Raw genomic sequence first — 14302 nt, 5'->3', positions numbered from 1 at the left:
AAAATAAACTTACTTGTCAAAATTTCAACTCCTCTTCAACCTATTGACAAGGAAGCAGCAAAGATCATGTGATTCTCATCAAATACTCACAAGATCCTCTACCCTAATTCTTCCACTCAGTTTATACCTCAGTTTCAGAGCCTTTCATGTGCCTTATTTTAGTTCTTTCTTTTCCTGGACATTTCTCTCCTTACCTTCCACTCAACTGGAAAGTTTTGCTCTCACTGTATGGTAAGTGCAGCCCACCACTGGCTCAAATAATATCTGAATCCTTCTGTCTACTTTACTCAAAAACTAAGTCAGTCATTGAAGTCCAGTTTTCTCATCACACTGGCATTCACTGGTATGTATCTGTTTGACGTAGAATAATTATTGAAGTTTGGCTTTCTAACGTTCTATGTTTTCTTGTACCAGATTTTGAATAAACTTATGTTCGTATGTCTTGTGGCATGAATGATGTTATTTAACTGTGCAAAATACTGTGATCTGCTTTTTATTTAGCCAGCACTTACAAACTAGATACAATACAGATAGATATCAGATAGTTTACACTGTATCACTATAAACTATATACACTGTAGCACAGATATATACTATACATATTTATATGTGCACACATATTTATCTATATTAATGGATTATGGATCTCAGAATGTGCAACGGTCTCACCCTGGGATATGAACACTGCCCACTCTAGAAGGAAACAGTCAGCCTCAGTTTGCAATCAGTTAAGTGCTTAGCCAAATGCTGAAGGTATTCAAATATGGTTGCTTTTACTCTCCAGACCAATAAAATGCTGACGATCATACCAGTCCATGCTTAAAACTCAACAGCATTTCTTACATAGAAAGTATAGTGAACAGATTAGTGGAAAACACCTTTCCATTCTGTAAACTCCCATTTGCTTTTACCTTATACTCATTTCTTTTAACAGTGAATTCAGAGTCAACTAGTAACTTCCACATCCTATCATTTCTTTGGGAGTGACCACCCTTAAAATAAAGATTCAGGAACACCCTTGCAATCTCTAGTACCGAATTTCTCAAAGGAGTACAGATGTTAACAGCATCTACCTCCACTAAACTATGTAGGTCTAGAAGGTGGTGATGCAAAAGTCAGTCTTCCAGTGTCTGTAATCGCCATTCAGTGGTTAGCTCCAGTGGTTAGCACTGGTTAGCAGCAGAAATATAGTGGGGAATGTTTGAGACATACTCCCTACTTCATTCTTGTAATATTTTTCCCCCTTCTCTTTGCACACAGATGTGCATATGCAAGTAAAAAAGCCAGTATACGACTAGTTAAATAATGAAAACAGTCCGTGCAGCCTTCCAAGGCACTGTGCATGGATTTTCTGAAGTAGTCCCTTTATTTGCAAGCAAAGTGGTTTTTTCTGAGAGGAGTGAAAAGTAGAAGTGTTTGTATTATATAGCTGAATGACTGAATTGCATCAGGTAGGGTCAGCCAGGTCAGTCTTAACAGCAGTAATAATGAACTGACAGACATGATTATTATTCACATCCTAAGAAGAAACCACAGTACTTCCAATTCTGTGAAGTTCAAAAACACAGGTCAGATATCAACAAGCCATGAGATTGCCATAAAATTGTAAAATTCTACTTTATCTTCTAAAATCTCATTGTGGAGGCCTGTTTTTAACCTTTCAAGAAGATCTTATGTACAACAGATAGATAGATGTATGTTCGAGACCTCTTCCCTTTCACTTCAGGCATCTGTTCCCCTTGCCTCCCTTATCCAAAATTCTTAACATCATCTTATATCAACAAGGTGCTCATAAGGTTTTCATTCTGAATACTCTCTCTAACTCATTTACTTCTAGCCAGACGCTCCTTACCAGGCTGAAGGCACAGCTACTTTCCCACTATTTCCCTAAAGGGAATTCCCAGTTTCACTTCCACAACACTCTGCTATCCTCAGTGTAGAAAGATGCTCATGTTGCTGAGTCCCTGCCCATCTTGTCAGCAAGTTCACCTTTTGCTTTTGTTCTTCCCCTGCACAGAAGACAATGCAGCAGTAACTTTCCTTCTGTCCCCACACGTCTCAGCCACATTGTTCCTGAAGCCTACAGGCCCAATAGCACCTTTGCTACGACTCTGCTCTACGGTCAGGACATGATTGTACTTTTTGTAAATGTTTCTGCTGTACATGACATGTCACACAACCTTATCAGCATGCATGCTCTTCTATCCACAGGTACATGGTGTTAACACGTTGACTATACCACAGATCCCATTCAACCACCTTACTTTTGCCTTCTCAGATTATCCTCTGAGGATACCACTTTAGCAGAATACTTATTATGGGTGGTATAGGTTGCTGATCTTTCATGCAGAGATATGCTTCTGCAATAGAGAGTCTGATGAATAAAGTGACTGAAGGTGAGTGTCGTGGTTTAATCCCAGTAGGCAGCTCGGCCCCACACAGCCGCTTGCTCACTTCACACACACACCCCCCACACCCCCCACCATGGGATGGGGGAGAGAATCAGAAGGGTGAAAGTGAGAAAACTCGTGGGTTGAGATAAGAACAGTTTAATAGGGAAAGCAAAAGCCGCGCATGCAAGCAAAGCAAAACAAGGAACTCATTCACTCCTTCCCATGGGCAGGCAGGTGTTCAGCCATCTCCAGGAAAGCAGGGCTCCATCATGCATAACGGTTACTTGGGAAGACAAATGCCATCTCTCCAAACATCCCCCCTTCCTTCTTTTTCCCCCAGCTTTATATGCTTAGCATGACATCATATGGTGTGGAATAGCCCTTTGGTCAGCTGGGGTCAGCTGTCCCAGCCATGTCCACTCCCAGCTTCTTGTGCACCCCCAGCCTCCTCGATGGTGGGGTTGGGTGAGGAGCAGAAAAGGCCTTGACTCTGTGTAAGCACTGCTCAGCAATAACTACAACATCCCTGTATTATCAACACTGTTTCCAGCACAAATCCAAAACATAGCCCCATACCAGCTACTATGAAGAAAATTAACTCTACCCCAGCCAAAACCAGCACAACAAGCAACCCCGAAGGCAACGGGGTTTATAGTCTGCAGTGAAAAGCCACTGCAGAGAAGCAAGTATTCCCGAAGTCTTTTAAAACCAACTCAGAATGCAGTTTTAACTATGGACTGTGAGTAGTACATACAAAACTAACTCATAAGAGAACAGAAAGGTCTTAAATATTTTCATATACCTGCATATTTCCTTTTATATCTGAATTTGAATGTGTATTCCAAAATTCCTACCCTGCATAATGCATGAATTTATACAAATAATAAAAATTAATACATAGGAAAAAACTGTTTTCTGCAAGTTAATCGAAAAAAAGTCAGATTACGCACATTTCAGTAATGGTTTCTGGAAGGTTTGTTGGGATCTCAGTAAGGCCTTTCCCACGACAGTCCACAATGTTGTTACTACAGGTGCATGCAGTAGGGCAATGCAAGACACTGCAGGACGGAGCCATGAAGGATTGGTGGCCTGAAAAGGAAAAGAGTTTCTCCTGAAATTGCACAATACTGTCATACAGTAGTCCAGTCTACCGCAACAGTAAAACATCACATTTTACTTGAAAAATTTAAGGCAGAACTTCTAGAATAAACATTGTAGCTTATCAATACTTTCAAATTGCATTCATTTAAATACCGAATTAATAGCAACATGTTGACACAATACTGAGAGATGAAAGACAAATGCTCAACTACTGTGCTAGCATTACATAATTTTTCAACTTCTTTAGCAACTCGCATTCAAAATCATCTTGTTAAAGATGACTAAGTGTGATACATTTTTCAGGTGTATTTTATTTATTCTGTGGTTTTAAAAACAAATTACTGATTTATTCAGTTTTCAGAATTTTGTGTAGTATTAAAAATGCATGTCAACAGAAATGAATGAACTTTGCTACAAAAACTGAAGGTGTCCTGCTAGTTATGTTCTGTTCTGCAAATATTGAGAGTATAGTCCTTCAGTTATATATTGCTTACAGACAATTCTCTCTGTGTTAGCTCAGAAGACTTCCTCCCACAATCTACCATTCTTACTAACTCAGGTGGCTAATTTACATGACCTCCCCCCCTCCACCCCCCCCAAGTTCTTGTGTTATATGTTAAACTCGGCATTTATAATTGCATTTAAACATAATCACTTCATATTTAGGTATGTTTTAGAAAGTAAACAACTTATATTTTCCTGCAAATAGATAGATTGCACATTTTATAATATGTTAATGCACTCATTCTTGTATTGATTTAATGATACAGAAAGGCACAAAGGGATGAGAAAGGCATGAAGCCCTCTTTCTTTCTTTTTTTATTAAGGTAAAAAAAGCTAGAGACTATTTTGAAATTCTCAGGGAAAAAAAATTCTTGACTATGAAACCACAACTTAATCTAAGATCTCTCTCCCTATATTTAATGTCATATATTAACATAGGAAGGGTACATTGATAACGTAAGTTGCAGCCAGTGCTGTTCCTACTTACAACTTCAAATAACAACTGCTCAAGTTTTAAATTGCTGAAAAGGTTAGTCTTTTGAGATAGTAGTTCACAATATAATAATTTGATTTCACATTTATGTATATGTTACAAAAGTACAAACAGCTGCCAAAATTAATAACACATACTACTCTTTTTATACTAACAGGCAGGAAATATTTCACCTGCCTTTATTAAACAAAAATACAGTGATCCAGGGAGAAAACATGGTTATTCCCCTTCTTCAAAATTAGCATTATAACGACCAAGTTATAAAACTGTTCTCGACACTTGGGCTCTGCAGCCATACCACTTACAAATAAGATACATGAAGTGATCTTGTTAGGAGCCCTTTTAAATGAACATAAAGGCAGAATTAATGGTAAGAATACTGTTAGCAGTTGCCATGCAAAGATGGCAGTGCCTTACACTTTTATGTCAGAGGCTGCTTAATAAGGACAAAACATTGTGTTCTCCATAAAACTCTTTTAAAAGCATAGGTCTGTGCAAATTTTGGCATATTTGGCAACAGGCTTCTGGGGGTCTGCAGAAAATCAACCAGTAGAAACAACCCTGCTGAATCACTGAAAAGACAGATAGCTATATTCCAGCTGGTTTTTAATGTTTTTTGAGGAAACTTGAAACAGTAGACAAAGTTTACAGAAAATTTTCAATCTGAATCTAAAAATATTTAAATAAGAAAGATAAACTTGCCTTCTTCCTCATCTAGAAGATATGAATAAAGGAAAAAAAATTGAATAGAGAAAATGTGATTAGTAACGAACTGTTAGTCATTTCATTATTTCATATCAGAAAATAACCTGATGCACTAAAGGATATCAATAACATTCAGAAAGTTACTTAGGGATTCAGAATATTATTTAAACTGCAGAAAATAACAACAAGAAAAAGCAACAACCTGTAAAGTTAAAAAATAATAATTCCTTATTACTAAAGGCCTTATGTTCTCAGTCAGTGCACCTTTTATTTCATTTTCCGCATCTCTCCCCCATAATTATACTTTTAGAAGGCTATATAATCTATGCGAATGCAGCATTTACACAAAATTTGTAAGGGCAGAAGCACCCCACACAAGATACAAATAGTGATAAAAATGATTAGTTTATTTTTTAATAAACATTAATGCTTGGATTATGCAAAAGCTAGCAAAAGGCACCATGCAGCACTAGCAATCACCACTGAGCTCGCGGTAGGTGTGTTTTAAAACAGGACTCGGTGAACGAATCTGGTTCCCTTACCGCTGCAGACAAACTCCCGTTTTTGGACCTCGGCTACGTTGTGTCCCCGGAGGTGGGACGGCCCCATGCACTGGGTGTAGAGGCCAACCCGCGGCCGCTGCCGCAGCCAGTCGGAAAGCCAGGCCAGGTGGCAATCACAGTAGAGGTTGTTCGAGTGAAGACGGCTGCATGGAAAGAAACACATCAATACCTTTAAATTAGGAAGAACAAATAGAAAAGCAACTGATTTGCCCAGCCCTCCCTTCAGCAAGCAACTATGCCAATTTATTAATAAAAATCGTTAACGAGAAATCAATTTTTCAAATCTTTCATTGACAGTCTGGAAGTTAAATGCTAATAAATAAAACTATACAAGCAGCAAAATTACTTTTTATTTGTGGTCTAAGTAATTGAAAGAAAAAAGAAAGCTTCCTAATAAAGTAACCTATCTGTAATGTCTTTTCTCTCGTCTAAAAGAAATAAGTAAATATACAAGAGCTTGAAAGCTGCCGTGGGACTCTTTAGTCCAGATCTGTACAAATAGTGAGTAAGACAAAAATTCCTCAAGTAAATTGCCCTATAGTGATAATATACTGTCAGAAAAAAGAGTTAATAAAAGATTTGGTTTCCAATTAGATATATCTGTAAGTCTGGCCATTATTAGTCTCTATAGAAACAGCCTGCAAAATCCCTTTAACAGGTCATATTCATTTTCTGCTGAACAAGACAGAGTAATAACTCAATATAAAACACCTTCTTTCACATCCCTTTTCTGATTTCCTCTCTTTTTGTTTAATCACAGAAAGGGGGATTAGCTGCTTTTGGCTCCTAGGGACCTACGTTCTAAGCAATGCCTGAAATTAAAAGACCAAATGGCAGCAAGCGATGGAATTAAGTAAGTCGCCTCTCTGTTGGCAGGGTCCAACACAAGACCAAGGCTCCTTGCCAAGTGGCAAAAAGCACTTTGCCATTGATAAAATATCAGACAAATGTATTCACTAAATTAGGTAAATTACTTTTCTCTGGCTCTTACATTTTCTCAAACTACAGAAAAGGATGTCCACAGCTATAAATCAAATCCTTACTCAGAATAATCCGTAACAGAGTAATGTCATTTTGGTCCTTTTTAGCTGATGTGCTCAATCCTAACTAAATAACTGGAAAGGAAGTGCAAGAAAATCAGAATTTAGACAAGGGGTCTAATTAATCCATTAAAAAAAAAAATCTGTAAATCAACATGAAATTTGTAACCAACATAAACAAAAGATTTTAACTAACTCACTTTTTCCCCCCTCATAAATGACTAGAAATTAAAGGCAATGTATTTTCCTAATTCTTGGGTGGGTGCTTTGCAAATATAGCTCACAATACAGCACACTCACTCAGTACAATCTGTGGCCAGCTGTAGGCAAGAACACCATTGAAAATCAGAAGTAATGCCGCTGAAATCAATACGGTTACACAAGCATATTCTGACTGCAAATGGGATGTTACAGCTATAACCTAGGACTCTGTGTGTCCATTTTCTTTTGTTTCTAAAATAAATTTTCAAAAGATGAAATATCCCACCAAAAAGTGTAAATGTTGCTAATTTGATTCACTGTAATTTGTGGTTCAGAATATAAACTGTCTTTGAGGGTTTGAAGGAGGTACAGACATTCATGTTTTCAAGTCTCAGACCCGAGAGAATGTAATGAAATTCTATTCTCTAAATATAACCTAGGCCAGCAAAAGCCTATGGTCAGCACTATTTAAGTACTCTTGTATTTGTCCAAGCCAGAATAATTACAATTCTGTTATGAAATCAACAGAACTACTCACCTGCGGGAAGTTTCTTCAGTTACGAATGGTATGTTAACTCGAGTGAATAGCCCTACTGACTTCAGAACAGTTGTACAACCCAACATGCGCAAAAGAAAATGGACAGGGTCTTTGTAAAAGTAGTCTTTAACAGTAAGAGCTATTCTTGAACTCTGATAGAAACATCCCATTCATTTTTTATTTCCACTTCACTGGAAAATCTGTTCAAAAGAGTCTCAGGACTAAACCTCGATATATTCTGGTTTTGCCACTCAACACAATATCCATTTATTCTTGGTCCAGTATAAACATACAAAAGAAATAACCTCAAACTGTATAACTTGCATACACACTCTTTTCACTGTGTTTTGTTTTAGAAGCCTGAAGTGTTCTTCTGTGAAAGTCATAACCTCTAAAAATGGGGACCTTATTGTAAATGCTGACACAACTTTAATTATAATAGCAATACCGGATGATGCTGTAATTTTATGTTACAAAGAATGTTGGAGAGCCAGTTTAGTTTAATTAGGTCTCCTAGCAGTACAGTAATAAAAGGATAAAGATTTCCCATTTATCACATCTGACAGCCAATCAAAGATTCTTCCATGTTCCTAAATGAAATGTGACCCATTCAATAGCTCAAAGTAAAACAAATTTTTGACTTTCAAAAAACATCAATTTCTTTCTCTATACAGCTGTAACATAGAAAAGAGAATCCCCCCTGCCCTCATCTTTTTTGTTAGGAGGTGAAGCTTTTCTGTGACTGAATACAGCACTATGGAAAACCTAGCTGGGAAAAGGCCATGAAACCATTTTCACAGACTTATTCATCCCACATCCTAAAAAAGCTGATGGAAAAGGATGCAACTGCTTCTTTATCTCCTGAGCCCCAAGTATCAGCTTTGGGGTCACTTGGTAGCTTTACCTTTCAGAATTAGCTGCCATACACGCACACACAGACTTCACACTCATTAACCTCATGATACCTCAATATTTTTGTAATTGAGCTTATGCTTTCTTTGCCTGTATATGTATTTATAGGCCACTGACAAAACTTGATAGAGGTAAAAATGGCAGCCAGTTTCAGCGGGACTACTTACAATGTTCTGAGTTTGGGCATATGGTTGAAACTTGCCACAGACAGTCGAGTGATGTTGTTATTGTTGAGTGTGCTGTGAAGTCAAGAAGAAGCATATTAACATGTTACAGTTATGTCACATTTACTACTTTTACTACATATTAACATGTCACAGTTTTGTCACATTTACTACCACTTTTAAAAAAGGCATAGCTAATGAAAATCATGGTGTACTGTTTTTAGGGATGGGTATCAGGAAAAAAAACATGCTTTTACATATATACTTTCCCTCCCTGTTCAATCCCTGGTAAAACACTATGGTTTGACCATTCCATTAATAATCCTAAGTAATTTGAGGTCCCAGTAACCTATGATTCACTCAAACAGAGCTTCCACCAATGTTGAGAACATCTATGGCATTCAAGCTACGCTTGTCATCCTGATGTAAAAAAGAGAGTTCTTGGAGAAAATGCCTTGATTCTAGGACTCTGGTTTCTCTTTCTAGCTTCTGAGAGTCCGTATTTTTTGACAGAGGATACAAGTACAAGATTTGCCTGTTTTTTCAAGAATTTTAAGAAAAGATTAACTCTGGGCTGCAATTAGGTTTTACATGGAACAGAGTTGCTATAGATGATCCAGAGCTGCATGAACAACATGGGAGCTTCTGCTATACAATGGAAGGAGTCAGGAATCTTAATACCTTAGCAAACTAATAATTTAAATTTTAGATAAGGTGCCTGGAACTTGAGTTAGGAACTAGGAACAAATCTTAGCCAATTGTTGGCTAGCACAGATCCATCATACTCAGTAAGTGTAGTTTGTAAAGATAATAAAATTTTATGAACAAGCCTGCAGTTAAATATTGTCTTTAGGCTGCAAATAAAATGCAAACAAGCTGGACTCCAGAACAAGGAAACAAGTGATAGGATTTACAGTTTTGACTTAGAGATTACTCATTTGAGCAGAATGGAGAATGTGTTCTGGGATTTTAAACACATAACTAATGGCACTAATAAATAATAATTTGCACTGACGAACCCTTTTTTCCCTTTTGAAACAAAAAGTGTTTTACTTTTTTCTTTTTAAAACCACAAAGTGTATTTTGTGCTCATTTTGGATAAAATTTTAAGTACTCTCTGATCCTGAAACACAGAAAGGTAAATTTACAGCACCCCAAACAGGATCAGGCTATACACCTCCACATTAACCAAGCAATTAATTACTGGTGCAATGTGCTGCATTTTACCTTTGTGTGCTTACTCATTCCACGTCCTATATGTTTTCTTCACTGTGCATAAAGGATCTCCCCTGTGTGCCCTTAGGGCTACATAAACAAAGAGGAGCATAATCAAAAGAAGGAGAAAAAAGGAGAATCATGCCCTTTTTCAAAACAGAACAAAAATGAAACAACAAAAAATGGCCATGTGGGTATATCTGCAAAAGATGCCTTAATGAATAAATGACAATCAGTAAATCTTGGTAGGATTTTCTTACAATGTCCACATGGTAGATGACAGCTCCCATAGTTCTTCCTGCATTACTTCTTACAAGGTTTTGAAATCATATCTTTTCAATGAAGGGAATGGAAATCAGTACATATTTCCATAGCTGTTAGCCGTTTAAAGACAGTATATCTACAAATGTTTTAATTTTCAGTTTCAGATGTTTGACATCTGCCTTGCTATTTTGTATACATGAGGTATTTATTTATTTTTGCAAGGGTACAGAAAAGTATCAGGAGTAGACGTAAGGGACACATAAGGAATTAAACAATCTTCATAACTATTTCTGTCCAATGATGAAAATGCTTGGTTTCATTACACAGATGTAATTAAAAAAAAAAGTTGGCTCAATACTTTTACCTAAGTGTTACACACTATTGCAAAGTGTGATGACTGAAAGACATTTTTTTAATTTCTCAGATACTTTAATTTTTTTAATATGACAGCACTATATATTTTCCCATAGTCACTGTTTCCCCAGTACAGCAGATTTTCCCTTAAAAAAAAAAAGAAAGAGAAAAAGGAAAAATAAAATTTCACAGAAATTCACAGGGAGGATTATACCTATAAGTGCTTTCGGCTTTCAGAATTGTACGGATTTCAGGTTGATTTTGTATCTTTAACAGTAACATCCTCTAAGATTCTGCAATTATTTAACCAAGACCTGTTACTTTGGTAAACATTTCAAACTGTCACAGAACAGGATTACAACCTAGGTAACTTTAAAGATTATTTAAAAGCTTTATCATATACTTATTGTTTGAAGTAATATACACATTCTGTGCTTAGACAGAATAACTTACTACAAATTAAAACAAAATACATAGTCTTATATGCTACTCAGGGCATATACAGTATGGTCTTATGTACATATCTTTCATTCTTTAAGCTATATTGGAAAGGAAGCTGAATTAGATACAAACCCTTCAGTACTGTTTGAAATAGCTATCTCAATTTTTTAAAAACTTAATCTCTACATCATTGCTTATCACATAAGCAATGATGTAGATTCTGTGATTCTGTGATAACATAATTCTATGATTCTGTGATAACATAATTCAGATAGTGAACATTTAGTTGTATATTTTAGCAATGCTAGCATTCTATGTATATTCATTCACAAAATTCTAACTACCTACTTTTTCAGCAGACTATTATTTTAAGAGGTTTTTTTGCTTTTTTTGCATTCATTGAAATTGATGTGAAAATTTTGCCACTGACTTCAATTGGCAAGGATGACCTTTTTAGAACACTAAAAATTGCAAGCATTAACAAATGCAGAAACTACTTGATTTTTTTTTAATATACATTTAACACTTTCACTTGTAAAGAAAGACTTGTATTAAAAAACATAACAACCAGATCAAGCCATCACTGGAAAAGTTATTCTATTGTATGTACGAATTCCAAAGATAAAAATCTCACAGAACGTCAGGTTTACTGACAGACAACCAACAATTCAGCAACTTCACAATTAGATTTAATATTGAACCCACGGTACATTTTACATGGCTTTATACCAGAAAGTTAACAATAGGCTTGTTATTCCATAATTACAACATTAAAAAAAAAAAAAAAAATCAAATTTAGCTGTCAGATCCATTCACTTATAAGAAAGACCAACTATTGCTTAATAATGAAAAACTTTACCACCAGCAGCTCACACATTCTTTAGTTTCTTGGACATATAAACACTATCTGTTGCCAAAGAAGCTTCTTTACTTCAGAATCTTAAAAAAACACCAAAATCCAAAACTGAACAAAACCCCCCTCCCTCATCCCCCTGAAGGTGTTGTGATTTACCAAGTGTGATTCAAACTACCACGAAGTAACTCACTGATACACACACTCTTTCACTTCTCTTAACGTAGAAAGCCCAGAAGAGACGTGACATTTTGACTGACAGAGCAAATACTTCAGGAATGTGTCCTGTGCCTCAGATTCTTTGGGAGCAGCGGCACTTCGCCCATGACAGGAGCTGTGTTCAGGTCAGAGGTCACTGACGATGAGTTTGTTACCTTTAACCTCACCGTTGGCCGCTTTGAGACAGTGAGGAAAAGTACGCACGAGAGCATCGCAATACCAACCTTCCGTGACACTAAGAAGATATTTTTCTATACATATATATATTTATACACATCAAATTTAAAATGTTAAAAAAAAGCAGTTAACGTGGACATGCTACACATATTAACACATAACAGTAGTATTTGATAGAAAAGTGCCTCTCTGAAAACATCCGGATGGTCAAATATATATAGTATATTGTTCCTTAAACAGAGCCTGAAAGACCAAATTGGTGTCAGAGTATACAACAAAGGCAATCCTGAAACTGTTCAGCACTTCAGCAGTGACGGATAATTTACAAAATTAATTGGATTCATTAATTCTGCCCCCGCAATTTTAAAAGGAAATACATTCTTTTCCTACAGTATCTGCCATCTGCTTTTTTTTCTCTTTTTCTTAAATTGTGTTTAATGGCTGTCTTGCAGAGTAAAGGAATATCTCTGCCTCTCCACGTCTTCTTCCCCCCTTATAGCAGGTCGCAGTGGATTATTTTAAGACATCTTTTCACTAGCCCATCCTGACACCAGGCTGCAGCTCGCAGATAAGCTTTTACATTAGTACTCTCCCGCTACTGAGCTCTCGCTACAAGTAAGAGATACAGGAATACTTACAGCACTTCCAGGTCGCGCAGAGCCCTGAATGCCCCGTCTTCAATACAGCTGATCTGGTTGTAATCCAGTTGCCTGTTAAACAGATTAGGGAGGCATTTGTAAGGGAGACGAGCGCTGGCAGCGTTAGGTGCAAAGCAAGCCTCCTGAAGGGCTGGCAGAGCTAGGCCACGCTGACTGAAACGCTCTCGCAAATGCGCTGGTACGCTTGAGACTGTCACGCAGCATGCTGGCCTGGATGCTGCCACAGAAATCCCTTTTTGTTCTGAACTGTCTGCGCAAAACAGCAGCGCTGGGAAAGCTCCAGTAAATAATAACTGCACCTTATATTAAATGCCAAAGGAATGCAATTTCATTACATCAAGAAAAGCTATCCATTAAAAGCTCTCAGCGTCATCTTGCTGAAACAATTTCATTAAGGTAAAGGACGGTAAATCACTTAATGTCACATGCATCCCCTCGGTGACCTAACAGAATCCATTTATCAGAGCAGCCCAGCTGCATGTTAATTCCACCCACCGAGGCAGGGACCAGCGAGAGACACCACTTTTAGGGGTCTCCTGCGTGCCTGGACCGCATGGGAGGTGCGGGGGCGTGGGGGAGGATTTGGAACAATTACCTTCTAGAATATCACTCACTATATGTAGGAATAATAGTGTCCAAGGTACTTACATCCTTGGTTACTTATCTCCTTTAATTCTGCTCCAAATGAAACTAGCATTTCTGCTGTAACCTTCAGTACGTGGTTTTCTACGTACTTTGTGCTCTCTGCAATTATATGCAGATAGGATGTTGTAACGGAGCACTTCAATTCTGGACATAAAACTCAGCAATCCATCCCAGATGTTATTAATCTTTAAGTATTAAGTTATGAAAAATTTACATTCATTCTTCTGAAGAATATTACTACCTTTGCAATTCAAAACATTGATACAGTACATACTGCTCAATTAAAAAAGTCTGCTGAAATTAACAACCATGCAATTACAAACTCCCAGTTTCTCTGCTGATAAAAGCTTTTCCTATAAATACGGCCACACGTCTTGCACATTTTGGGGGATGACTTGCAAAGCAAAGATGGTACAACCTCACTTTAAACAAACAGAAGATCTTCTCCCAGCTGGTAACTTGTCAGTGTCAGATAATATATATGAGTAAATGTGTGTGAACAATACGAAGAAAATGAACAAAATACAAATGAACTCTGCCCTTCTGTCTTCAATTATATATTAGCTAGCAGGGCTAATGAGGCTTTTACTAAAGCATTTTCGGTGATTCTTCTGAAACTATGATAACATTTTACTTCATTAATAAATCATCACACCCACTGTTGAGCGTAATGTACCAACTTCTATAAAGTTCTTCTACTTTCATCCGTATTTTTCATCTGAATTACTACTGCACAGGAATAAAATACTGTCATAACTGTAACAGTGGCTGTGTTTCTGTTTACTGAAAGCTAAATGCAAACTTCATTTCCTGAATATGATCTTTAATCATTTTGGTGCAATGTTACAGCACCAGTGCTGC

The 14302-nt window shown here is 37.0% G+C and overlaps 1 protein-coding gene across 6 annotated transcripts in view; it reads right to left on the bottom strand.

The window, feature by feature from the left end:
* The window catches only part of SLIT2 (slit guidance ligand 2), a 269110-nt gene that overhangs the window by 89359 nt on the left and 165449 nt on the right, over nucleotides 1–14302 (bottom strand). For all 6 annotated transcript variants that reach the window (XM_072861841.1, XM_072861843.1, XM_072861842.1 and 3 more), the window contains exons 6-9: nucleotides 12776–12847; nucleotides 8618–8689; nucleotides 5739–5902; nucleotides 3344–3482 (exon numbers count right to left, since the gene is read on the bottom strand). In XM_072861841.1, the coding sequence (XP_072717942.1) occupies nucleotides 3344–3482; nucleotides 5739–5902; nucleotides 8618–8689; nucleotides 12776–12847 (447 nt within the window). The remainder of the gene's footprint in view (nucleotides 1–3343; nucleotides 3483–5738; nucleotides 5903–8617; nucleotides 8690–12775; nucleotides 12848–14302) is intronic.

This window comes from Ciconia boyciana, chromosome 5 (assembly GCF_034638445.1).
Source record: "Ciconia boyciana chromosome 5, ASM3463844v1, whole genome shotgun sequence".
Lineage (NCBI taxonomy): Eukaryota > Metazoa > Chordata > Aves > Ciconiiformes > Ciconiidae > Ciconia > Ciconia boyciana.
The sequence above is the reverse complement of the archived record's forward strand: the minus strand, read 5'-3'. Positions and strand labels throughout refer to the sequence as shown.